Source organism: Pelodiscus sinensis, chromosome 22 (genome assembly GCF_052426305.1).
Source record: "Pelodiscus sinensis isolate ZL-2025 chromosome 22, ASM5242630v1, whole genome shotgun sequence".
In the NCBI taxonomy this organism is placed as follows: domain Eukaryota; kingdom Metazoa; phylum Chordata; order Testudines; family Trionychidae; genus Pelodiscus; species Pelodiscus sinensis.
In genome coordinates this window covers 5,560,882-5,584,486 of record NC_143073.1, presented here as the reverse complement: position 1 = coordinate 5,584,486, position 23,605 = coordinate 5,560,882, and the positions used below count along the sequence as shown (strand labels likewise).

The following is a 23,605-nucleotide window of genomic DNA, read 5'->3' as shown; positions in this document are numbered from 1 at the left end:
TGTTTGGAGTTAATCTGTGGCACTCCCTGGTGCAGGTCACAGTGGGGGATTCATCTGTGGAACTCCTGGGTGCAGGTCAGAATTGGGGCTAACTCGTAGGACTTTTTGGCACAGGAAAGTTTAACCTGTGGGCCTCCTTGGCATAGTCATGGTTAACCTGTGGGACTCCCTGGTAGTGGGGATCAAAGTGATGACCATACGCTTGTTAGGCCCATTACAGTGCCTGTCTCCAAGCAGTTCCCAACCCTGTTATGAATGTGATAGAGCAGTGTTTCTTAAACTGTGTTCCCTGGCACACCAGTGTGCCGCAAGGCAGTCGTGGAGAACAACAGAGTTCAAAATAGCCACCCTTTTCCCGCCCCCCTCTCCTCAATAACTTCCCTCCTATTTTTCTTTTTGCTCAATAACTTTTCCTCATCCTCTTTTTTTGTTTGTTTTTTTGGTGTTTCTCTGTCTTAAAACGTTTACGAAACACTGTAACAGAACACGGGCATAGCAAACAAGAGAGAGGTACTAGCTGTGAAAAGATGGGAGCGCCTAGGGAAACGGAGGTACCAATAAGTCAATTGATTCATCCAAGATGGGACTAGAACCCAGACTCTCACTTGCTCTAACCACTTGGCAGGCCTCCCTCCCAGAGCCAAGCACAGAAACTAAGAGTCCTTCCTGGACTCCCCAATTTTAGCTGCATGCTTGCTTAGGTAAATGAGTAGGCTTTACATGATGCATAATTTGTATAATTCCTGAACCAAACCGCTAATCACCGGGGCTCGTTAGAGTCCCGTGACCTTTGGCTGAGAAGGCAGTTCACTTTGGAGTCCTGCTTAAATTGCAATATGCACCACTGCACTCTGCCACCAGTCTCACCCTCCAGCATCGGCTGGGTGCCAGCACTAAATTCTTGGTGAATACTCTTTTGGGCGTAACAGTGGCCATTTTTGCAAGAAGGAAATCCGGGGCCAGAGAGTCTTAGCTTTTCTTTTTCCATGGCACAGTTTTACCAAACTCATTCTCAAAAGCCGGATTTTTTCCCCCATCATCAAAAATCTTCAGTCCCCATTTCAACTGTTAAACTGTCGTGGGAAAAAATCGCTTTCCAGGAGAGGCACAGGTCCGCTTCGAAACGGGCCGAAAGGAAAACAGGGAACTTCGCCCAGAAGTTTTCAACAAGCTACCTATGCTCCTTTTCCCTTCCTGCCCTAAATTTGCGCAGTGGTTTTGGGCGCTGTTACAAGGCTGGCGTGTCCCACCCCAGCAGCGGTCGCACTGCAGGCACAAGAACGGCAATTTCCCAGGGCCTTCTAGAGATCCTTTGGGATGGACGGTGCCGATTAACATCTCCGTGATCAAAGAGAACGGAGAGCTCCGTTCCTCGCCCTTCCGAGCCCCTTTCGCCTAGTGCGGCCTCACCTCCCACTCCCCAAGAGGCTCGACCCTACCTTGCCCTCTCTGTCTCCCAGCGGCCTATTCTCAGAGCAACGCTCACCCCCGGGCTCCTTCCAAACACATCTCCCAAGCCCCAGCCATTCATCCGAGGAGGGGTTCTCTTCGGGCCCCGGGTTTCCCAGCGTGCAATAAAGGACGCCCCCCGGCCTGGCCAAGTTTGCTCAATTCACGGCCTGAATTGAGGCAAAGGAGAAGGGGTTCCTTTCACAGCCCTGAATGAGCTCTGGCCATTCAGACAGAGCAGTCATCACCACTGACAGCTCTGAAAGGGGGCTCGGCGCTAATACATTCACCCCTGCAGCCTTTCAAAGGCGGCCCGGCTATTCCACAGACATTTCGCCCCGGCGGAAAGAATGCCTCCCCCGCGGCCGACAATAGCTGGCTCCGAACAGCTCTCCTCCTGCCCACCTTCCTCCACAGGCCATCGAGCGGCTGGGAGGGCGGGGTGCCTGGGAGGCCCTGTTTGTGCCTCGGGCCTTAGGCTGCCCGAGGGGCGTCTTGCCAAAACCTCCCCGGCGTTGTGGCTTTGTTATTATTCCAGCCGCTCCTAGAAAGCCCAGCTGAGACCGGGGCCCTGTGGTGCCAGGCGCTGCTCATGCAGCCTCTGCTCTGCAGAGCTTCCTCCCAGGAGACAAGACTGACTCACGGTGGGAATGGGGCCGAGGCCCAGAGCGCAGCCCTGCCCCCCTCTCCGGCTGAGCTCAGGGCCCCATTTCGTCAGGTGCTGTATAGACACACAATAGGAGACAGATCCTGCCTCCAAGCACTTGGAATCAAAAGAGACCGGACAAAGAACGGGTGGGGAAACTGAGGCAGAGAGCGGATGAAGGGATTTGCCCAAGATCACACTGCAAGTCAGTGGCAGAGCCAGGAATGAAACCAGGTGTGCAAGTGCCCCACCAGACCTTAGCCACTAGTCCAGCATTTCTTTGAGGCAGTCGGAGGTGTGCCGCAGAGAGAACAGAATGCTGCCCTTAAAGGGACAAGCCTCCTTTTTCTTTCTTTTTTTTTTTTGCTCAACAATTTTTCTCTGGGGGCTTTTTTTTCCCGCAACAAAAAAAATCCTTGGTGTTCCCCATAAAAAAAAATTGTTTGGTGTTCCTCTGTCTTAAAAAGTTTAAGAAGCCCTGCACTAGTCTGACCTGCTGCCCTCTTAGGTGTAGGACCTAGCCTAGAGGAGCCACCCTCTCAGAGCCGGTTTGAGGCAGGGGTCAGCAACCTTTTCCCACCGAAGAGCCAAATGACATCAGCATTCAGAACAAGGGGTCAACAAAGCGCTGCAGCAGAATGCCCATTTGCATGGCTGAAAACGCACCGCTTAATAGTCGTGATAATCGACACGCTGCTTAATAACAGCACAAATGAGCCATTCAGTGTGGCCTGTGGCGCTTCACTCCCTTTGTGAACCTTGTTCTGTCTCCACCTGTGTCTGTCGGGTACCTCCAACCCGGGAAGGCATTCAGAATCACAATAGATGTTGAAGCAAAATACGAGGACATCCCACCAAGAAGCCCGAGCATTCACCAGCCAGGGGCTCCCTGCAGTCCGGGGTGAGGGGGGGTGGGAAGCGACTCCCCGCGGTACCCCGAGGAGGCAGGAGCTGAGAGGTCGGAGCCATCCGGCCTCTCCCCAGGGCTGGAGCTGGGACCAGGGCTGCGTGATAGCTGCCCAGCTCCTCCTGGGGCGGGCCCCGCCTCCCCGCCAGCAGCAGCAGCATCTTACCTTCCACATCCAAGGGTTACAATTCTTTGGGCGCGCCCGCGCAGGCGCACACCCTGGAGGGAGCGCCCAGCGGCTGCCGGCAGAGCCGGACGTGCTCCCCTCGCAAGCCATATTTGGCTCGTGAGCCTTAGGTTGCTGAGCCCTAGTTTAAGGTGTGGGGGGTACCATGTCGACACTAAAGTTTAAGGTGTGGAGGGTACCAAGTCTACACTAGCGTGGGGGGGGTACCACATCTATACTAGAGTTTAAGGAGTGGGGGGTACCATGTTGACACTACAGTTGTGGGGGATACCACGTCTATACTAGAGTTTAAGGTGTGGAGGGTGCCAAGTCTACACTAGCGTGGGGGGGTGTACCACGTCTATACTAGAGTTTAAGGTGTGGGGGATACCAGGTCTACACTAGCGTGGGGGGGTGTACCATGTCTATACTAGAGTTTAAGGTGTGGGGGGTACCAGGTCTACACTAGCATGGGGGGGTACCACGTCTATACTAGAATTTAAGGTGGGGGGGTACCAGGTCTACACTAGAGTTGTGGGAGGTACCATGTCTACACTAGAGTTTAAGGTGTTGGGGTTACCATGTCGACACTAGAGTTGTGGGAGGTACCACGTCTATACTAGAATTTAAGGTGTGGGGGGTACCATGTCGACACTAGAGTTGTGGGAGGTACCACGTCTATACTAGAATTTAAGGTGTGGGGGGTACCATGTCGACACTAGAGTTGGGGGGTACAACGTCTATACTAGAGTTTAAGGAGTGGGGGGTACCATGTTGACGCTACTGTTGTGGGGGGTACCATGTCTATATTAGAATTTAAGGTGTGGGGGGTGCCATGTTGACACTAGAGTTCCCAGTGACTGGCTGGAGCTGATGTTAGCCGGGGTGGGAAATGCCTGTTCCGTTTCCCTTCTGGTGGGGGCTGTTGGGATCGGAGTTAACGGGAAGAGGAATTGTTTTGACAGTCCAGACTAGCAACCTGATATTCCAGCCCTCCCCCCCCCCCAGTTCCGCCCATGCGTCTCCCTCCTAATCCACACCCCATTTTGCTGTAGCAGCCCCCCTGCTATTCCAGCCCTGGTGTCAAAGGATGGCAGATCACCCCCTCACTCCCCCGCCTCTGTCCCTGCCAGTTCTGTCAATGTCCCTCAATCCTGATCTGCTTGCACTGCTATTCCAGACCAGTGTTTCTCCATCTTTTTTTATAAAGTATCCCTTAAAAAGAACGATAAGTACCCCCTTTTAAAAAAATGTTTAAGTCCCCCCAATACCTACAGTTTTCAGACACACACAATGTTTTTCTACCATCGCAACACGTTTGTTTAAACAACTTAATCGTAGCCGGGCGGGTGATGAAATTCTTGGGTGTAAAAAGTACACAAATAATAAAGCGCTGAAAAACTTCAAACAAAAATTCAGTTTTCTCCAAAGTTTAGTTGTGTGGACGTACCCCCCCGACTTCTCTCCAGTCCCCCTGAGGGTACTCGTACCGCTGGTTGAGAAACGCTGTTCTAGACTGGGCCTGTCCAGCACAGACACTGCTAGCCTGGCAGGGCCGCAGCAGCAGGGATTTTATAAAGGGGAGGGGAGCAAGAACTCAGCTGTGATCGTTGTCTTCCGAGGTGACAAGATGTGTTCAAACCACTTCCCTAATCATTCCTTCCCGGGCTCCTGCCACCTTCCAGAATCGCTGACGGCCACAGCATCAGCCTTCCTGCTCTCCGCTCCAGCCGACTTTCCACCTGGCTTCTCTCTGACGCTGTGTCACTAAAGCATTGAACCAAAGTCTCGCGCTTGCCTTGCCCATCAGGATGTGTAAAACAAAGTAAATCGGAGGGGTTGTTTTTTTTAATTTCCCTTCTGCTTTCCCTCCTGGGGCAGAAGGAGGCAGAGATCCTGTTTTCAAGTTTTTTCTGGGCTCCCACCAGGGCCGGTCCTAAGCAATTGGTGGCTCCAGTCAAGGCAAAAAAAAAAAAAAAAAAAAAAGGAGGGGGTGGGGGGGAATTTGTCAAGCAAAAAAAAAAAAACAAAACAAAACCCGAGGAGATCTGGGGGGAGGATTCGGGAGGCTGAGCTGAAAAGCAGTCGCAGCCCACCCCTGAGACTGGCTCGGTCAGCGGCCCCTTGAAAATGGCCCCCACAAAGGCTGGACAATTTTGGATTTGGGGAACCAAAAGCCAAGAGTCACACCTGGTCCCGTGACTGCGGGAGCTGGGGCTTTCACCCCCCGATGAAATAGAGGAGATGCGCAGTAAGGCGATGTCTACGGAATAACATAGCGTGTGTCTACACTGCAAGCCCGCTGTTCCGAAACAAACTCGAAACTAACGGGCTCCTTACTCCGAATCCTGCAACCCCTCGCTGTACGAGGAGGAAAGGAGGTCGTGCTCTGCCTTGAAATAACTGCTGCGTGGACAGCGCCAAAAGCTGAGTTAAGCTATTTCGATGTCAGCTGCACACAGGGCCGGACGGAGGCATAGGTGAGCCAGGCAGCTGCCCAGGGCGCCAACCGATGGAGGGTGCCTGATGGCAGCTGTCAGGGGCGCACGGCGTCCCTTATAGCTGCCATCAGGCACCGCGCGCCCGGCGCCCGCAGCGCCGGCCTCCCACCCATCCCTACGGCGCCGGCCAGCAACGCCCTTCCCCCCACGGCTGCGGGGCCCTACACGGCCCGGTGCGCGTGCCAGCAGCGACAGCCGGGCTGGATTGGGCCGCGCTTGCACCGTACGCCCTAGGGGCGGGCCCCAGGCTGCGCGCCAGCGGCTGTAGCCAGGCCGCGCATGCGCCGTGCTCCCCGGGGGCGGGCCTGTCCACCGTAGGGGGGCGGGCCTGCTCATGTTCCATGCACCCAGGGGCGGCACCACACGCCCGTGCCCGGGGTGCCAGAATACCTTGGGCCGGCCCTGGCTGCACAGTTAGCGTCGCTCACGTTGCACAGCTTATTTCGAGGTTAGCCCTGCTGTGTAGACGGGCCCTAAAAGACCAAAACCTGGCAGCACCGGCAAGGCCTCACTGTGTGGGGGCGAAGGGTAGCGTGCCACAAGAAGAATCCCACGCTTGGAATTGCTTGGCAGTGACGTTTCTTGGAGGGGAACGTGGGGAGGAAGGAACGCTGGGGAATTCCAATTCTAATCGGGCCCTGCCACGGCCGGGTCGAGACAGAATGTCCCTGGCCAATGGCCTGGAAACGGATCTGTTTCCTCGGCGCGCCTGCCGGTCAGAGAGCAGCGCACGGGTGCTGCGGCAGCTTGCCCTGAAAATGGGTTGATTCTCCGTGCACCCTGGGAGGCCCTGGTGTGATTGACTGTGCCTGGCGCAGGACAAATGGCGAATCGGACCGGGTTCTGTGTCCCCGGGCTGGGTTCTGGGGCTGCCTCGGGAGGGGCTACAGCAGCAAAACAGCCACTCAGGCTGGCAGGCAGAGAGTAGTAAGGGCAGCGTGGGCTAGTGGGAAGGGAGGTGCTCTTGCAGACCTAGGTTCTATAGCTGGGTGACCTTGAGCAAATCATTTCTCCATCCTGCCCTGGGCCTACTGGGGTTGTAAGCTCTTTGGGGCAGGACCTGTTCCGAGGGGCAGGACGACACGTAGCCTAGGCCAGAGGTTTTCAAATGATGGATCACTACCCAGTTCTGGGGGGGGGCGTGTCAGGTACTGGGGCTCGTGGCTGCAGGGGGATCAGGTGAGCAGTGAGGGGGCTAAGGCAGCTTCCTGCCTGTCCTGGCACTGCAGACTGCGCTGTGCCCCAGAAGTGGCTGCAACAGGCCCGGCTCCTAGGTGTGGGGGGGAGCGCACAGGGCTCTGCGCACTGCCCCTGCCCCCAGCACTAGCTCCGCACTTCCATTCGCTGGGAACCTGCTGCTGGGGGCAGCCTGGTCTGCGATGCCAGGAGAGGCAGGAAGTTGGGTCACAGCATCAACTGAGTCGTGAGAAGTTTGCAACCCGCTGGCCTATGAGAGCCCCTCGGGCCCCTCCTGTGCCCCTGGGAAGTTGGCATCAAAGGATGGCAGGGCCCCTACTGATTGAACCTGCCCCTACTTCACACTGAGCTCAGCCTGATCTAGGACATTGGAGGCAGGTGCCCCTCCCCAGCTGGCTTCCCGGGCGCTCCGCCTGGGGGCCTGGCAGGCAAGGTTCGCCCGCGAGCACAGAGGGCTAGTCCCGTATGGAGGAGTCACCCCGCCAGCCCCGAGCTGCAGCCCACCAGTGTCTCTCGTGGCTTTGCCACGGCCTCTAGTGGTCGCGGCAGATTTTCCTCAAAGCTCCGGCTCCTGGCGCCAGGGCGTGATGGGAGAAGCGCAGCTTTAAGTCTTTCAGGCTTTTTAATTTGGTTTTTAGTACCATTCTCTCCCCGCCGGTTGCGGCGAGAAGCTCGAAAATGTGACCTCCCCAGACAAGCCCTAATTTGCTGTTGAGAACGAAATTGCCTCTGGGAAGGAGAAAAGTCGGGGGGGCAGGGAGGGAGGAAAGATTCATTTCTGTTTTTCTTTGCCGCGGTTTTTACTTCGCTGATGAAATTAACCTCCTTAGTGGCACGGTCTGTTTTGCACCAGCTTGGCTGTCCCCTGCACTAGCAAAACGCTGACGCTCTTTAGGGGTCCCAGCGCTGCCAGAGAGCTGTATGAAAGCCCCACGGGTCTTTTTAGGAACGTAAGCAACTAGTTGACTAGCCGACAAGCAAAAGCTTATGGAATAATCGACTAGTCCCTCGACTAGTCGCTTCCCCCCATTGCTGCCTCTATCAGAGGCACCGTGGGGCGGGAGCAGGAGCCGGTGCCGGGGGGAGCCTGTTTAAAAGCCAGCACCATCTCCGCAGGGGGTAGCGGGACCAGGCGTGAGCCATTCCCGTCTCGCCCCAAATCCCAGATGCTTCACCTCTGCTTTTTAAATGTATTAAGAACCCGGTGGCTCTTAATACATTTAAAAGACAGCCGCAGCAGGGTTAGCTCCTGGGCAGGAGCGGCTCCAGGATGGCTGCAGCAGCTGGCGCCCCAGGCGGAAGGCGCGATCGGCGCCCCCGCCTGCACGGCCGTCAATGGCTGTGACGTCATCATCGGGTGCCCGGGGCGCCCCGTAACTTCATCATCGGGCACCCTGGGCTGGTGGCGCCTTAGGCGACTGCCTCGTCTGCCTAGGCTCACGGGCCGCCCCTGCTCCTGGGGCAGGGAGTTAACTCCACTGCGCCTCCCCACTTATCGACTAATCGACTAGTCGATGGAAAATCCATCGGTGAGTTGATTAAAAGATATTTAACATCCCTATGTCTTTTAGCCACTCTTGTCATTTAGGCTGGATTCAAGATTTTCAAAGACACCTTCCTGTGAGTGCCAGACAGGTCAGTACCATCCAGGCATCCCTGGCCAGTCAAATAGCATCCTTCCTGACTAGGATCAGATGCGGGCTTTGAACCTTGATTGAGAAGGGCTGGTTCTTCACCTGCTTTCCACTCCAAACCCCCTCAGTAAGTGATCTGTGTAACTCTTGGCAATGCAGGCCCGCCCCGAGTGCAGATGTCCGGACCTCTTTAGGGACATCTGCTCTCAGAGGACGTCCCCGGAGGGGTTAGGAAGCCCAGACGTGCCAGGAGAATAGACTATTGATTCATCGATCCTGCGTCTTGCCAGACCAGAACAAATGTCTGGGCCATCCCGCCTGTCGCGTCCCTGTAGACGTCTGGTCCTGCCCTGTTCTGGGGGAATAGACCAGCGGTTTTCAAGCTTTTTTTCTCATGCCCCTGTTGAAGGAAATCGTTGGTGCTGCCACCCAATAGAATGTGACTGGAGCGTGGGCTCCGGGGTGGGGCAGAGGATGGGAGCTTTGGGCTGTAGGAGGGGGCTCCGGCTTTGGGGGGAGAGGACGGTTTCAGGGCTGGGGGAGGAAGGGCTTAGCTTGAGCAGCTCCCGGGCAGCGGTGGATCTAAGGCAGCTTCCTGCCTCTCCTGGCACCGCAGACCAGGCTGCCCCCAGAAGCTGCCGGCAACAGGTTCCCAGCCAGTGGGAGTGCAGAGCCAGTGTTTGGGGCAGGGGCAGTGCGCAGATCTCTGTGCACTCCCCCCCCAGGAGCTGGGCCTGTTGCGGCCACTTCTGGGGCGCAGCACAGTCTGTGGTGCCGGCCAGGCAGGAAGCTGCCTTACCCCCCAGCCATGCTCACCTGATCCCCCTGCAGCCACAAGACCCATCGCCCGACATCCCCCCACCCAGTGCTGGGGTGCGACCTCTTGTGCTGCTGTGGGTAGAGGCTTTTTTTAACGGTGTCTCCTCTTTCCACCCCACGGTGCACTCTTGCGTCTCCCATGCGGAGCTACAGTGAAGTCAGACCCTCCAGCCCTTGTGACATCACAGCCTACTGCCCTGGCAACGGCTGACATCACACGTGCAGCACAACGACTTCTCTGCAGCAAAGCTCTGATTTCAAGAAGACCTGCGTTGCCAAGGTGAAAGCAGAGCGAAGCCCAGGATGTCGGGGTGGACTGAGGCACCTGAGATAACATTCAGCAGTGCAAAGGGAGCATCAAAGGCTCCCAGATCAGAACCGCTGTGGGCTGCATTCACTGTACATCCGCATAAGTAACGGCACAATTTGCAGGGGAGTGGAGAATCCGGCCCCCAAAGTCTCCGTTTTTATTATCTCTAAAGCGTCCTCTTCTCCCTGCCAAGCCAGGAGGCATTTTTCTGACCCAGCGACATTTTTGAAATATCAAAAAATGCCCCTGCCCCGAAGCGAGAGGAACATCTCAGCAATTTTTGGCAAACCAAACCTCTGGTTCAAAAAACCAAATTGGGTTTGGAGGATGGAAAAATGTGCTTGGATCCTTTTGAAAATGGGTTATTTCAACGTCAATCATTTCATGAACCCTCCTCCCCACCTCGGGGTTTAGTCTACATTGACCAACATTTCAAAATCAACAAGCGTTTTGTGGTGGAAAACGTCCGAAATGTTGACAATCTCAGAACTTTTCTTCTGCAATAATTGTTCGAGTTGGCAGGATCCCGTTTTGTGAACAATTTGGATTTTGCCATTTTTTCAGCCAAAAAAGTGTTGGAACATTCTCAACCCACTCCACCTGGTGTAAGTTAATTAAGCCAGGAACTTCTGACAGACAGCTTTTCAAACAGACTCAGCAACCTACTACTGAGAATCTCCCAGAAGTTTCCTTAAAGAACAATGCAAGCTACTGGGTGCATATCCGTCTTGGAAATCTGGCCAATTTATGGGTGTTTAGTTGTCTAAATGAAAGCTGCTAGAGGTTACATTCTTCTGAAAATCTGGAGGAAGGGTTGAGAAAAATGAACTAAATCTGATTTCACTGCTGATTGACGCTCATGGCGTAATCGGTGGAGATTGGACATTGAAATCAGAATTTAACTCTTTTGTGCTGTGAAGTTCACTGTTACAAAGACCTTTAGGACCCTATGGATATGTCTACGCTGCACGCTTATTTCACAATAAACTATTCTGAAAAAAAATTCCAAAATAGGTTATTTCGAAATAACACATCCTGGCTACGTCTACACTGGCATGATTTTCCGGAAATGCTTAAAACGGAACAGTTTTCCGTTATAAGTATTTCCGGAAAAAGCGCGTCTACATTGGCAGGATGCTTTTCCGGAAAAGCACTTTTTCCAGAAAAGCGTCTGTGCCAATGTAGATGCACTTTTCCGCAAAAAAGCCCGATCGTCATTTTCGCGATCGGGGCTTTTTTGCGGAAAACACTACTGTGCTGTCTACACTGGCCCTTTTCCAGAACAGTTTTCCGGAAAAAGGACTTTTCCCCGAACGGGAGCAGCATAGTATTTCTGGAAAAGCGGCTGATTTCTTACATTAGATCGTCAGTGCTTTTCCAGAAATTCAAGGGGCCAGTGTAGACAGCTGGCGAGTTATTCCGGAAAAGCGGCTGATTTTCTGGAATAAATGGCCAGTGTAGACACAGCCTAGCTAGACTACAGGGAAGCCTCAAAATTAATCCAAGGAAGGCTTCCTCAATGTAGACGTGCTATCTCGGTTTAGAGACCAAGGTGGCACTAGGGAGGAATTACTTTGAATGGCCCTGGGGAAGAGCTATTTCAAAATAGCAAAAGTGGAACATCCACACGACTACTATTCCAAAATAGCTATTTTGGAAGAGGCATTATTCCTCATGGAATGAGGTTTACAGAAGTCGGAATAAGCTGTCCGTTATTTCAAATTTATTTCAAAATAATGGAATTGCCGTGTTGACATTTGCATTGTTATTCCGAAATAACGCTGCTGTATAGACGCACCCCAAGTGTCCAAAATTCAGAGTTGGATCCGTCCCCCAAAATGATGAAATGGGCTTAAGAATTATAGGAATTTTTTAAAGAGAAATTAATTGGGGTTTCCTTGCATTTGCTATCAGTGCTTTGGATTTTGGGTTTTGGGGCTTTTTACCCACGAGGGATCATGTTTACAAGATTTTTTTTTCTGCTACGACAAAAGAAAGACTGAGAAAGAATGGAAGCAGAGAGTCTTTCATAGTTACATGATTCTGGGAGCTGCGACTTTAAGAAAAATAGAAACATTGTGAGACCCAGAATAAAATATTGGCAACACCATGCGATCAATGTAGTTCCGACTTCCCAAAATTAGGATTTTGTTTTAAAAAGGAGGCCATTTAACAAAGCCTGATATTAATGGAAACATTTCGTAACTTTTTATGCAATTCTCTTATGAGGCTGAAAACCCGACCAATCACAGTCATTTGACTGTGAAAATGGCAATAAGAAAAAAAGCTGAACGTGAAACAAATGAGGTAAATGTCACCAGCCGAGTTCCCTGGAAACTGTGTACTTTTGCGGCCGCTCAGGAGAGATTCAAATGCTGCCCAGTTGATTAACAGAGCACCCACAGCAATGTTTTGTTTCCACTGGGTGGTGCACATGCTTTGGTGCACACTAAAAAATTATTCTGCACATGGACGGGGCAAAAAAATTAGAGGGTGCATTGGTCATCAGCCAAGTAAAAAAACTGGCAAATAAAACCGAAAGTGACGCTTTTTCCACCTCCCCGGCCCTCTTTCTCTCCCTGGAGGCAAAGGGATTGGGGGTGGGGCACCGCTCAAGGCTAAAAAGCTTTGGATCCCATTGAGCAAAACATCAAACGAGGTGGAAAACTTGGGCCGAAAGCCCAACAAAACCAGCCCTAAGGATGGAGAAGAGGCAGGAGCCAGAACAACTCACTGGGCATGCCCAAGGCAACGGCTTTCAAAGACACCAGTCACCTCCTCCTGCCCCGCCCCTGCCACACCCCTTGGCGCAACTCATCAGGTGTGAACAAGTGGAAGGGGACAGGCATCACCAATGGGAGGAGAGGACCTGCCTTAGCCCCGCCCCCTCGGCCCAACCCACCTGGCGTGAAGAGCGCGATGGCCTTGAGGCAGGAGTACTCCGCCGAGTCGACGTGCAGGGCCTTGAGCTTCTCCACCTGCTCCTGGAAGACCCGGATGTGGTCCATGAAGGCCACCACCCGGTCGGCCGACATGGGCGAGGCGTGGAGCCCGGCGGCCGCCAGCAGCGGGGCCACGTGCAGCGGCATGGAGCACTGGGCGGCGTTGAGGACAAAGAGCTCGCTCCAGGTCATGCGCAGCAGGGACACCTGGTCCGAGAGCTGGAAGTCGGGGAAGAAGGGGATGTTCTTGGCCCACTCGATGGCACTGAAGAGCAGGCGGGCCGCCAGCTCGCAGATGTTCTCGATGCCCATGATGTTGGACTGCAGGCACTGGGCCCCGTAGCGGGAGGTCGGATACGGCTCCGCCCGCAGCAGCAGGGAGATGAAGCCGGTCAGGTAGGAGTGGCCGTTGTACGGGTCCCCGTTGTTCAGCAGGTACTGGCCTGGGCTGGTCTGCGTGTGGGCCATGCGGCCCCGTTGCACGGCTGCAGGGGGGGAGGGGAGAGAAGAGACGGGGTGACTAGAGGAACTGCTGCCGGGAAAGCAGGGGGTTAGCGGAGAGGTTGTGGGTAGCCACCTGGCCTCTGGAATCCCTCCTATTCCTGGTTCTGATCCGAGCCCAATCACTTCCCTTTGCCGGGAGGAGGGCGACAAAGTGGGGACCCGGATTGGCTCTGTTCGCTTTGCACATGATTCCTACTGTCCTGCAGTAACCCCCGGGGGGGGGGGGGCGGGCCTCAGTTTCCCATCCGTGACGAGGTGGCCATGGGGATTTTGGTGGGAGTCTCCCTCACACACACAACTATGGCTGTTGCTTTCTGTAAACCTGAGCCTGGGAGGGGATAGGACTAAGTGACACCTTTTGCCCAGGATGCTGGACAAAGGCCAGAGTCAGGGAGGGGCTGGTTGCAGGGCTGGCTTGGGGTGTAGAGAGGGGGGTTGGGTGGGGCCCTTGGCTCTGGGCCCCCTCTGGTACTGGCTGCTCCCGGGTGCTGTGCTCACAAGTCTGTGCTACGCTGTATCTCTGCGGACCAATAAACCTTCTGCTCTAGCTGCTGTCTGGGAGTTGGATCTGGCTGCAGGTGGAGGGTGCGGCGCCCGGTAACTCCCCCACACCCAGGGCCGGACCGAGCCATTCTGGCGTCCTGGGCAGACAGTTTAATTGCACCCCGGGTTGGAGGAGGTCACGTGGTGCTGGTGGCAGCAGGACGTCGCTGGCCGGTGCTGCAGGGGTTAACGCGGCCCCCGCCCCGGGCGGCCGCTGCAGAGTGGCAGCTGGGAGCTGCTGCAGCCCGCGATCTGGGAGCCAGGCGCTCCCCATAGGTTGGCGCCCAGGGCAGCTGCCCGGCTAGCCCATGCCTTAATCCGGCCCTGCCCACACCTTGGAAGACACGGAGACTTGCAATGCAGAGTCTCCGCATCAATAACAATCAAAATGGGGCTGCCCTAGGAGAGGGGGCAAATTGCTTCTCCGCACTCTGCCGCTGTTTTCCTTGCTCACCCTTTGACCCTCTTGCCTATTTAGATTATTATCTCTTTCGGGTACAGGCGTCTAGTGGGGACTCCCATCCTGGCTGAGGCCTCTACTCTAATACGAATAAATAAAGAAGAATCACGCGGTTGCGGGGGAATTAAGTGGGCTTGAATGATAACAGCGACTAGGGGAGGGAGATGAGAAACCAATGACATTTAGACCAGAGCTGGCTGGAAAACAAGGCCAGGGACTCGGACCTTGGTCTCCCACATCTCCGATGAGCGTACTTCTCACCAGGCCAACTACGGAATTTTCCGTCTGTTTCCCCTCCCTGTCCACCAACATAAGAACACAGGGGAAAGGCCAAAAAAGAGCAAAGTAAAGGAACAGGCTGGGCAGAGAAGGGGGCAGGGAGAAGGAAGACTTCCACACAGTGTGCAGTGGTGGCAGGGAGAAGGAAAACTTCCACACAGTGTGCAGCGGTGGTCAAAAAGGCAAATAGGATGTTAGGAATTATTAGGAAAGGGATAGAAAATAAGACACAGAGTATCTTACTGCCCCTGTATAAAACTATGGTACGCCCACATCTTTTCCACTGTGTACAGATGTGGTCTGCTCACCTCAAAAAAGATATTTTGGCCTTGGAAAGGGTTCAGAAAAGGGCAACTAAAATGATTAGGGGTTTGGAACGGGTCCCATATGAAGAGAGGCTAATGCGACTGGGACTTTTCAGTTTAGAAAAGAGGAGACTGAGAGGGGATATGAGAGAGGTCTATAAAATCATGAGTGGTGTGGAGAGGGTGAATCAAGAAAAGTTATTTATTAGTTCCCATAATAGAAGAACTAGAGGACACCAAATGAAGTTAATGGGTAGCAGGTTTAAAACTAATATAAGAAAGTTCTTCTTCACACAGCGAATAGTCAACCTGTGGAACTCCTTGCCAGAGGAGACTGTGAAGGCTAGGGCTATAAGGCTATGTCTACACTGGCACGATCTTGTGCCAGACCTATGCAAATGAGTCTAAGCGTGGAATATCGCCGAGCCTCATTTGCATATCTAATGAGCCGCCATTTTTGCAGAAGAGGCTCTTCGGCAAGAAGGAGCTGTCTACACTGCCCCTTCTTGCGCAAAAAAACCCCTCTCGCACAGTGCTGTTACGCTGATTATTTTCAGGCGTAGCGGCGTTGCGCAAGAGGGCTTTTCTTGCGCAAGAAGGGGCAGTGTAGACAGCTCCTTCTTGCGCAAGAGCCTCTTCCGCAAAATGGCGGCTCATTAGATATGCAAATGAGGCTCGGCGATATTCCACGCTTAGCCTCATTTGCATAGCTCTGGCGCAAGATCGCGCCAGTGTAGACATAGCCTAACAGAGTTTAAAGAGAAGCTAGATAATTTCATGGAGGTTAGGTCCATAAAAGGCTATTAGCCAGGGGATAGAAATGGTGTCCCTGGCCTCTGTTTGTCAGAGGCTGGAGAGGGATGGCAGGAGACAAATCGCTTGATCATTGTCTTCGGTCCATCCCCGTGGGGCACCTGGCGCTGGCCACTGTTGGCAGACAGGATACTGGGCTAGATGGACCTTTGGTCTGACCCAGTGCGACCATTCTTATGTTCTTATGAAGGAGAATGATATTTTGGTTTCCATCTACAAGGGACCAACCAAAGCTTCCTAAAAAGTGAGACTAAATCGTCTCAGATGCATCCAGAGTCTCTGTTCTCCAAAATGTTCCCTGCTTTGTAGCTGCTGGGTTGGTCAAGGCACTGTGCCGAGTTTCCGTCCCTCCTCCCTTGGTGATTCCCGGTGCAAATCGTTCCCACCAACTCGCTTTAGTTTAGGAGTCGGGTCGGACGCCAAGCTGGGAGTTCGGTTCGGGCGGGCAGCCTGTAGCTTGCAGGGCAGGCAGTACCCAGATGGCTGAAACCCTGTAAACTCTGACTCCGGGTCCTACAAGCTTCGCAATGCCTCTGGCGTACGTGGCGTGAGATTTCTGCTACTTCTAAAACCCTGGTGCCCTGGAAGGGAGAAGATTTCACCAGGCCAGGCCTCCAATCAAAAGAGAACAGAGAGGAGGAGGAATCGGCCCATTAAAAGCAACGAATCAATTGTATGAGTCTGGAGGGAACAAAGAAAGGAAGGTCACAGAGATGGTGAGAACCACTGTGGGGGGGAGGGGAGGAAAGACGGAGGAGGTGGATGGATTTATATCTGGTTTAGATGGTGTTAAATTGATAAGGGCCGTAACCTCTCCTGCTTCAGGGCATGAGCTAGCTACTCCCTGATGGGGTCAGGAAGGAATTTCCTCCAGGAGTAGGTTATTCCACTGATATCCACTAGGGGGTGTCCTCGGAGGCGTCTGGCCCTAGACTTTCCAGACAGGACACCAGACCAGAGGGACCCTGGAATTCGGAGTTTTTCAAGACTATGGAGCATGCGCCGCCCCCGCTGCGGGGATCTGCAGGTGCCGTTGTCATAAATGTGGCCATTGATCTGAGTTTCGGGCCCCCCCCCGTAATCTAGCATTCCCTGCAGCTGCCCTGAGGAAAATAGAAAGGGCCGAGTCTACTCACAGCAGTGTGACCTGCATGGACTTCCATGGAGTCTCTCTAGACCGGCCTCAGCCTATGGGGAGAGCCGGGGCCAGACTGGATGTGAATTAGAAAAGCAAAACTTGTCTGATTAGGGACATGGGCGCTGCCAGACTGCATCAGACCCGAGGTCCATCTAACCTGGAGCCGCCGTGCCCAGCACCAGCTCCTTTCGAGGAAGATATGGGACCATGGAGAAGTGGAAATATTTCTCCCCATGAAGTTCTCATCCGGATTCTTACTAGAGCTTGGTTTAAAGCCTGGGGTTTAGTCATTATCATCTCTAGGAAGCTGTTTAGAAAGTACTTTTTCATGCATGGGTCTCAAAACGCGTTACAAAGGAGGGCCTATAGCATTATTCCCATTTGACAGCTGGGGAAACAGAGGCACAGAGCAAGGCAGTGACTTGCCCAAGGTCAGCCACCAGGCCGGTTTCAGGGCTAGGAACAGAGCCCGGTCTTGTGGAGGGCCCTGTCTCCCCATTTCACATTTCAACCTCGGGTTCTCCACTGCCGTGCACCGTGGGTGGTTTCACACTGGCATTGCGCTAGTGTAAATGAATGCACAAAGGGTAGGGCAAATGACGAATCAGGCTCCTTCTCCAGGCGGAGGAAAAAATCTAAGAACTAAGCTGATTCAGACTGAAAGAACTTTTGCAATTAAATTTTCACCATTGATCCTGTTTTATTCTCTGGCATGTCTCCCAGCTCCCTATACCATGATGGGAGGCAGCGGGGTGGGGGGAGACAGAGACAGACAGAGACAGAAATCTGGCTAATGGAACAAATTTCCTGGGGAGATCAATCAAATCCAGAGACTGTCTTAGCACTGCCTCTTCACACTTCTAACACAAATACCTGCTCTGTTCCAGAACCCCCCTGCAGACACCCATCTACCCCCTAATACAGACACCTAGTCTGTCCCTGAATCCCAATGCAGACCAGCCTGAACCCTGTCTACACTCAGACACCTGCAAACCAAAACAAAAAGAGGACATTTATTCATGTTATTACATCTAAAAACCCCCCAACATTCTAAAAGCAACCTGTCTTAAACAGTTTTAACTACCCCCCCGCCCCCAAAAAGCACCAGAAACTCCATGGAATCCAGTAGGGGATTTTGCTGTTTCTCTAGATTTTAAACGGAAGATTCCCAAAAACTGCAGTGATGGATGGCACAGTATAAAACCCTAAGCAAGATAGAGTGACCCTGGTCAATTTATCTTTCTTTGTGTATGTCTATACAGCAGGGCAAAAGTCAAATTTAGCTACGCAACTTCAGCTACGTCAGTCGTGTAGCTGAAGTCGAAATAGTTTAACGCGACTTTTGGTGCTGTCTGCCCAGGAGGAAGTCGAAGGAAAAACGCTCTTCCTCCGACTTCCCTTACTCCTCGTGAAATGAGGGTTACAGGAATGGGAGTAAGAAGTCCTCCCGTTCAACATTATTTTGAAATAACGGCGTGCTGTGTTGACGCGCTCTTTGTTATTTCAAAATAATGGCTTGTTGTGTAAACACACTCTTCGTTATTTCGAAATAACGTCAACTATTCCAAAATAATTTTGTAGTGTAGACGGACCCTGTTACCAGTCAGTTTCACTCCCAGCTACACTCTGCAGTGGAGAAAGGGTCTTGGCTTTGAGATTTCAACTAGAGCTGTGTGTAAAAGGTTGTTTGTTTTGATGACAATTCTGAAAAGGTGGGAGAGGAGAATTGTTTTGGGTTGACGCGAGGAGGAAAATTTTCAGCATCTTCAGCAAATCGAAATGTCCAAAAAAAAAAAATTCTTTTCAGATCAAACAAAATGTTTAGTTTGACCCGTTTCATTTTCTACCTTTAAAAAAAATTGCATTTGTAAATCAATCTCAAAGGACAATCTCAGAGAAAGTTGTTTGGATCTGAAAAAGGGAAAACGTTTCATTAGCAAAATGTCCAAGGGAAACATTTCCACATTTTCACAATTTTGTTTTTATCTGAAACAATTCGACCAGATCAACACCAATTCGTGAGCAGGATCGGTGGACCAAAAGCTGCTTTGTGCAGTCAAAAAAAAAAAAATGTTTCAGCTGAATTGTCTCACCCAGTTCTATTCCCAGCACTGCAGGGGAAGGGTCTAAATTAAACCTGTTTGGACTGAAATGAAAACACAGCCAATGCACTAATTGCGTAAGCAGATCAGGTTTTGTAAAATCGTTCCCCTCTTCTCCTACGCACCGGGCCTGATTCCCTGTCCAGAGCCCCTTCTGAATCACAGCTTTGGTGGGGAAAGGAGGCGTTGGCACTGTTAAGAAATGAGACACAAGAACCCAAGGCCAGAGCTGGTGACGTTAAATGGATTGCATCCTTGGATTTATGCCTAATTCAAGATTCCGCTCATTTCAGGAAGTTGCGGGTGGGAGGGGGCTGTTATTTGCTTGCGATTTTCATCCTCACAATTGGGAGTTGCTGGCTAGGATCTGAGTTGGGAAGCCCTGATTCTCCAGTGCCTGGCGCCCTGTGCAGAGGTGTACACCAGTGTTTGCAAAACAGTGTTCCCTGTAAGCTGGGCGGTTGGGCGACTGCTCAAGAGAGATCCAGAGGCTGCTCACCGGACTTGCAGAGCACCCACAGCGAGGGCTTTTTTGTTTGTTTGTTTGTTTGTTTACACCGGTGGTGCACATCCGCACGTGCTGCCAGGCACATAAAATTTATTCCGCACAGGGTGGGGAAAAATCCGCACATGGATGGAAAAGATTAGAGGGAACATTGATGGAGAGTATTTCACATGGGGCCTCAGCCACTGCCCTAGCTGGATGGCACAGTTGTAATGCCAGGGCTCCTCTGCTTCCCCACCCCCCCATCCCTGTAACTCAGTGGAAGGCAGGAGGTTGGCCGGGAGGTGATCTTAAGTGAACCCTCCTTGGGCATCTCATATTAAGTCCCTGCTAGGCAAGCCACGCTCTGAATGGGGCTGCCCTCTTTCCCGGTGTGCTGTGCGTATGCGATTCCTTTGTCGATGAGCAGCGCAGGGCGAGGAGGGGACTAGAAAGGAAGAAGGAAGCCGTGGGCTTGATTGTTTCCCTGGAAGAGGTGAAAAAGGACCAGGCCGAGGGGGAGGAAGAAAACGTGCCCAAGTCCATTCTCATTTACACCGGCTCGAATCAGGAGCGGCGCCGCCAAAGTAAGGGCGGTGGCATGGGGGAGGGGGCGAGCGAAGGTGGTTTATGTGGGTGCGGGGCAGCACACGGCGCAGGGTTTAAAGGAGGCAGGGTGTGGGGCAGCACACGGCGCAGGGTTAAAGGAGGCAGGGTGCGGGGCAGCACACGGCGCAGGGTTTAAAGGAGGCAGGGTGTGGGGCAGCACACGGCGCAGGGTTTAAAGGAGGCAGGGTGTGGGGCAGCACACGGCGCAGGGTTTAAAGGAGGCAGGCTGTGTGGGGCAGCACACGGCGCAGGGTTTAAAGGAGGCAGGGTGCGGGGCAGCACACGGCGCAGGGTTTAAAGGAGGCAGGGTGCGGGGCAGCACACGGCGCAGGGCTTAAAGGAGGCAGGGTGCGGGGCAGCACACGGCGCAGGGTTTAAAGGAGGCAGGGTGCGGGGCAGCACACGGCGCAGGGTTTAAAGGAGGCTGGGTGCGGGGCAGCATCCGGCGCAGGGTTTAAAGGAGGCAGGGTGCGGGGCAGCACCCGGCGCAGGGTTTAAAGGAGGCAGAGTGTGCGGGGCAGCACACGGCGCAGGGTTTAAAGGAGGCAGGGTGCGGGGCAGCACACGGCGCAGGGTTTAAAGGAGGCAGGGTGCGGGGCAGCACACGGCGCAGGGTTTAAAGGAGGCAGGGTGCGGGGCAGCACACGGCGCAGGGTTTAAAGGAGGCAGGGTGCGGGGCAGCACACGGCGCAGGGTTTAAAGGAGGCAGGGTGCAGGGCAGCACACGGCGCAGGGTTTAAAGGAGGCAGGGTGCGGGGCAGCACACGGCGCAGGGTTTAAAGGAGGCAGGATGTGGGGCAGCAGGTCAGGCACAGGTGGGGGCGGCGGGGGGGCTCATGAAATCCAGGTTTGCTTCTGATTCTCCTTCCATCCTTTGCCTAGTGCCATCACCGGGTCTGCGCCGCACCTGGCCTGCTGGGGCCCCTGATCTCAGGGCCCGCAGGAACCACTTCAGCCAACCTCCCCCTCCCCTGCAGGAATCTGACCATTTGCAGCACTAAAAGGAGGGGAGGGGGCAAGGAGGCCATGATCCCACGTGGGGCGGATGGTTTCCTCCTAAGAGAGGCATGAATGTTCGGAGTTTGGGGTTAAGGGCCTCGGGGGGGGGGGGGGGGGGGGGGAGGGGACTGCAGCGAAGAGGCTTGTGACTGAAAACGGTTCCTCCTGCATGAGGGTTCCTTGATCCTAGGACAGTGACAATATTTGGGAGAATCCTCGGCCTTTCGATCCAAGGGCCTGAGGCCCCCGACGCCAGTGGGTGTGGGACCCAGCCTACGTAACGTGCCAGTATGAACCCGCACCACGGCCTCCATCCGCAGGGTGGGTATGCCGGCCAGCGACCCCAAGGCGCAGCAGCCGCATGTTCTAATCCGGGGGAGGGGAAGCTACGGCCCGTGGGCCGGATCCGGCCCCTGTTTGCCTGACTGCAGCCCGTGAGGCACAGAGCTCCCCCCTCTCACCCCTCAGCATTGGGGAGCCCTCAGAACCCCCCGCAGGACTGGAGCACCAGCACTGGCTCCCCAATGCCCTGAGTCTCATAAGCCAGAGTCAGGCGTACCAGGGCCGGATGCGACCCACGGGCTCTGCCTGGCAGAAGGAAGAAGCGGCCCCTCACCTTCTCTCTCTTCCCCAGGCTGGAGAAACGGCTTTTCCCCCACCGCTCCGATTGGCCTGCACCCTCCCTCCCATCCGGACCCCACACCTGCTCCCTGGCAGCCATATTCCAAACACTGAACCCCTCACACCAGTGAGACTGGTGTGGGGGGGGGGTGCGCGTCTCGCTTCTGTGCAGCCCCGACTGATTGTTTGTGGGTCAGCAGCCCCCGAGGCAAAAAAGGTTCTGATCGGAGGGACGGGGGAGGGAAGCTCGGCTTAGCTGCTCGCTTTTACCTCCTTCCCCCCCCCCCCCCGAAACGGGACTCGATGCGAAGTGTCCTGGCTCCTGCTCAGCTTCCTAGGCTGTGTCTAGACAGCAGGGTGTTTTCGAAAAAACTTCACCTGCGTCTAGACTGCAGCTACGTTCTATCGAAATTAAATCGAAAGAACGTGGCTTTTCTTTCGACGGTGGTACTCCTCATTTCACGAGGAAGAACGCCTTGTTTCGAAAGTGCTCTTTCGACGAAACGAGTTCTTGAATGCAAACAGGGCTTTTTCGAAAGAGGGCATCCGGACTGCCTGGGTGCTCTCTTTCGAAAAAGCGGCTTGCTTTTTCGAAAGTACTGCTTGCAGTCTAGATGCTCTTTTTCGAAAGAGGCTTTTTGGAAAGTAGCTTTCCAAAAGGCCTCTTTCGAAAGAGGCTTGCAGTCTAGACGTCGCCCTAGACATCAGCCTGTCCATCCTGTTGGCGCTGAAGAAAATCTCTCCTGCCACCTCGAAGCTCTGCAAATCACCGATTATGCTTTGACTAAGGAGACCATATGGGCACAGGTCACAAACCTGCAGCTGCAGACTATTGCTGTAGGAGCGGTTTGCTAGAGAGATCCAGGGCTGACAAGCTGTTTATAAATGGCTGCTCTCATTAGGCATTGTTACTATTGTTATTAGCATTTAATGGTTAAGTGGAGATGGGTGGGAAGTAAGAACGGCCAGTGATCCATGTAGCCCAGGAGCCTGTCGTCCGAACCTGGCTGAAATCAGGTGTTTCAGAGGGAATGAACAGAACTGGGCATCAGCAAACGAGGCTCATTCCCAGTTTCTGGCAAATTACTTTTCCCTCTTGGAAAAATTACTGAGATTTTTGGAAATTTTTCCCACCCCAAATCAGGAGGAAAAGTTAAAATTGAAAAAAAGAAATGAAAATGGACGACTGGAAAGCCAAACTCCGCCAACAAAACTGTCAGTTCAGGGCAGGAGAAACATGTTGGTTTGATCCGTTAGACACGTTTCCTTTTGATTTCACCCGTCTTTAATTTCTTTTTCACTGCGGTATAGTTGGTTTCAATTTCAAACCAGAAAAAACAGTTTCCTTTGGAAAATATCAAAAGGTCTCATTTTGACCAAAAAAAAATCAAGTCAAAATCCTGATCCAAACCCACCTTTTGTTGCAAAAAAATTCCAGCTTTTCCCCAACAATAAACACGGCCTCGAAAAATTCCCTGCTAGCTCTAGGGCCTGTTGGGCCTAATCCCTGCCCCGTTCCTCCGATAAACTCTCCCTTTCGGTTGGCCAGAAACGTGTTCTGAACGATCTGGGAGTCAGAGCAGCCGATGGACCCCTGGGCAAGTTGGGAGGGGCCAGCTCCATGCCCTTGGAAGGGGCGGGGCCTCAGGCAGATGGGGCGGGGCTGAAGGCAGCCTGTCTTGCCAGCCCTTCAGTGCCACCCAGGGCTCCGGTGGCGATTTAAAGTGGGTACAGCTCTAGCCACCATCACAGTACTGACAGCAGCGGCTGTTTGCCCTGGGCCCTTTTAAATTGTTAAATTGTTGCCCTTTGCCTTCCCTCCCCCAGCAGGTCTGCTTGGAGTGATGTAATTTAGCTAGCCATGGCGGGTAAGGCTCTGATGGGTGAGAGATTTGAGCTTTCTAGCTTACACAGAGCCCTTCTTCAGGTCAGCGAAAGGTACCCAAAGAGGGGCCCAGCGCCATGTGACGTGGGACCGGTATTTAAACATAAGGAGTTAACACACGTTGCAAGAGAGCGTTCACGTAGCGAGTCGGAAGCAAATCAGCCAAGCCGACACGACACGAGATGGGGAAAGGGGCCGATTTTCAAAAGATCTCCCCGCCCGACACGTCCATTGTTCGCATCCTCTGGGCTGATCGCTCTTGGAAATCTTATCTGGCCGCTTGGTGTGGGTG

The 23,605-nt window shown here is 53.5% G+C and overlaps 1 protein-coding gene across 3 annotated transcripts in view; it reads right to left on the bottom strand.

Annotated features, from left to right (window-relative positions):
• Positions 1 to 23,605, bottom strand: part of LOC102455595 (nuclear receptor subfamily 2 group F member 5) — a 44,264-nt gene that overhangs the window by 522 nt on the left and 20,137 nt on the right. For all 3 annotated transcript variants that reach the window (XM_075907034.2, XM_075907033.2, XM_075907032.2), the window contains one exon: positions 12,532 to 13,056. In XM_075907034.2, the coding sequence (XP_075763149.1) occupies positions 12,532 to 13,039 (508 nt within the window). In that variant the 5' untranslated portion in view covers positions 13,040 to 13,056. The remainder of the gene's footprint in view (positions 1 to 12,531; positions 13,057 to 23,605) is intronic.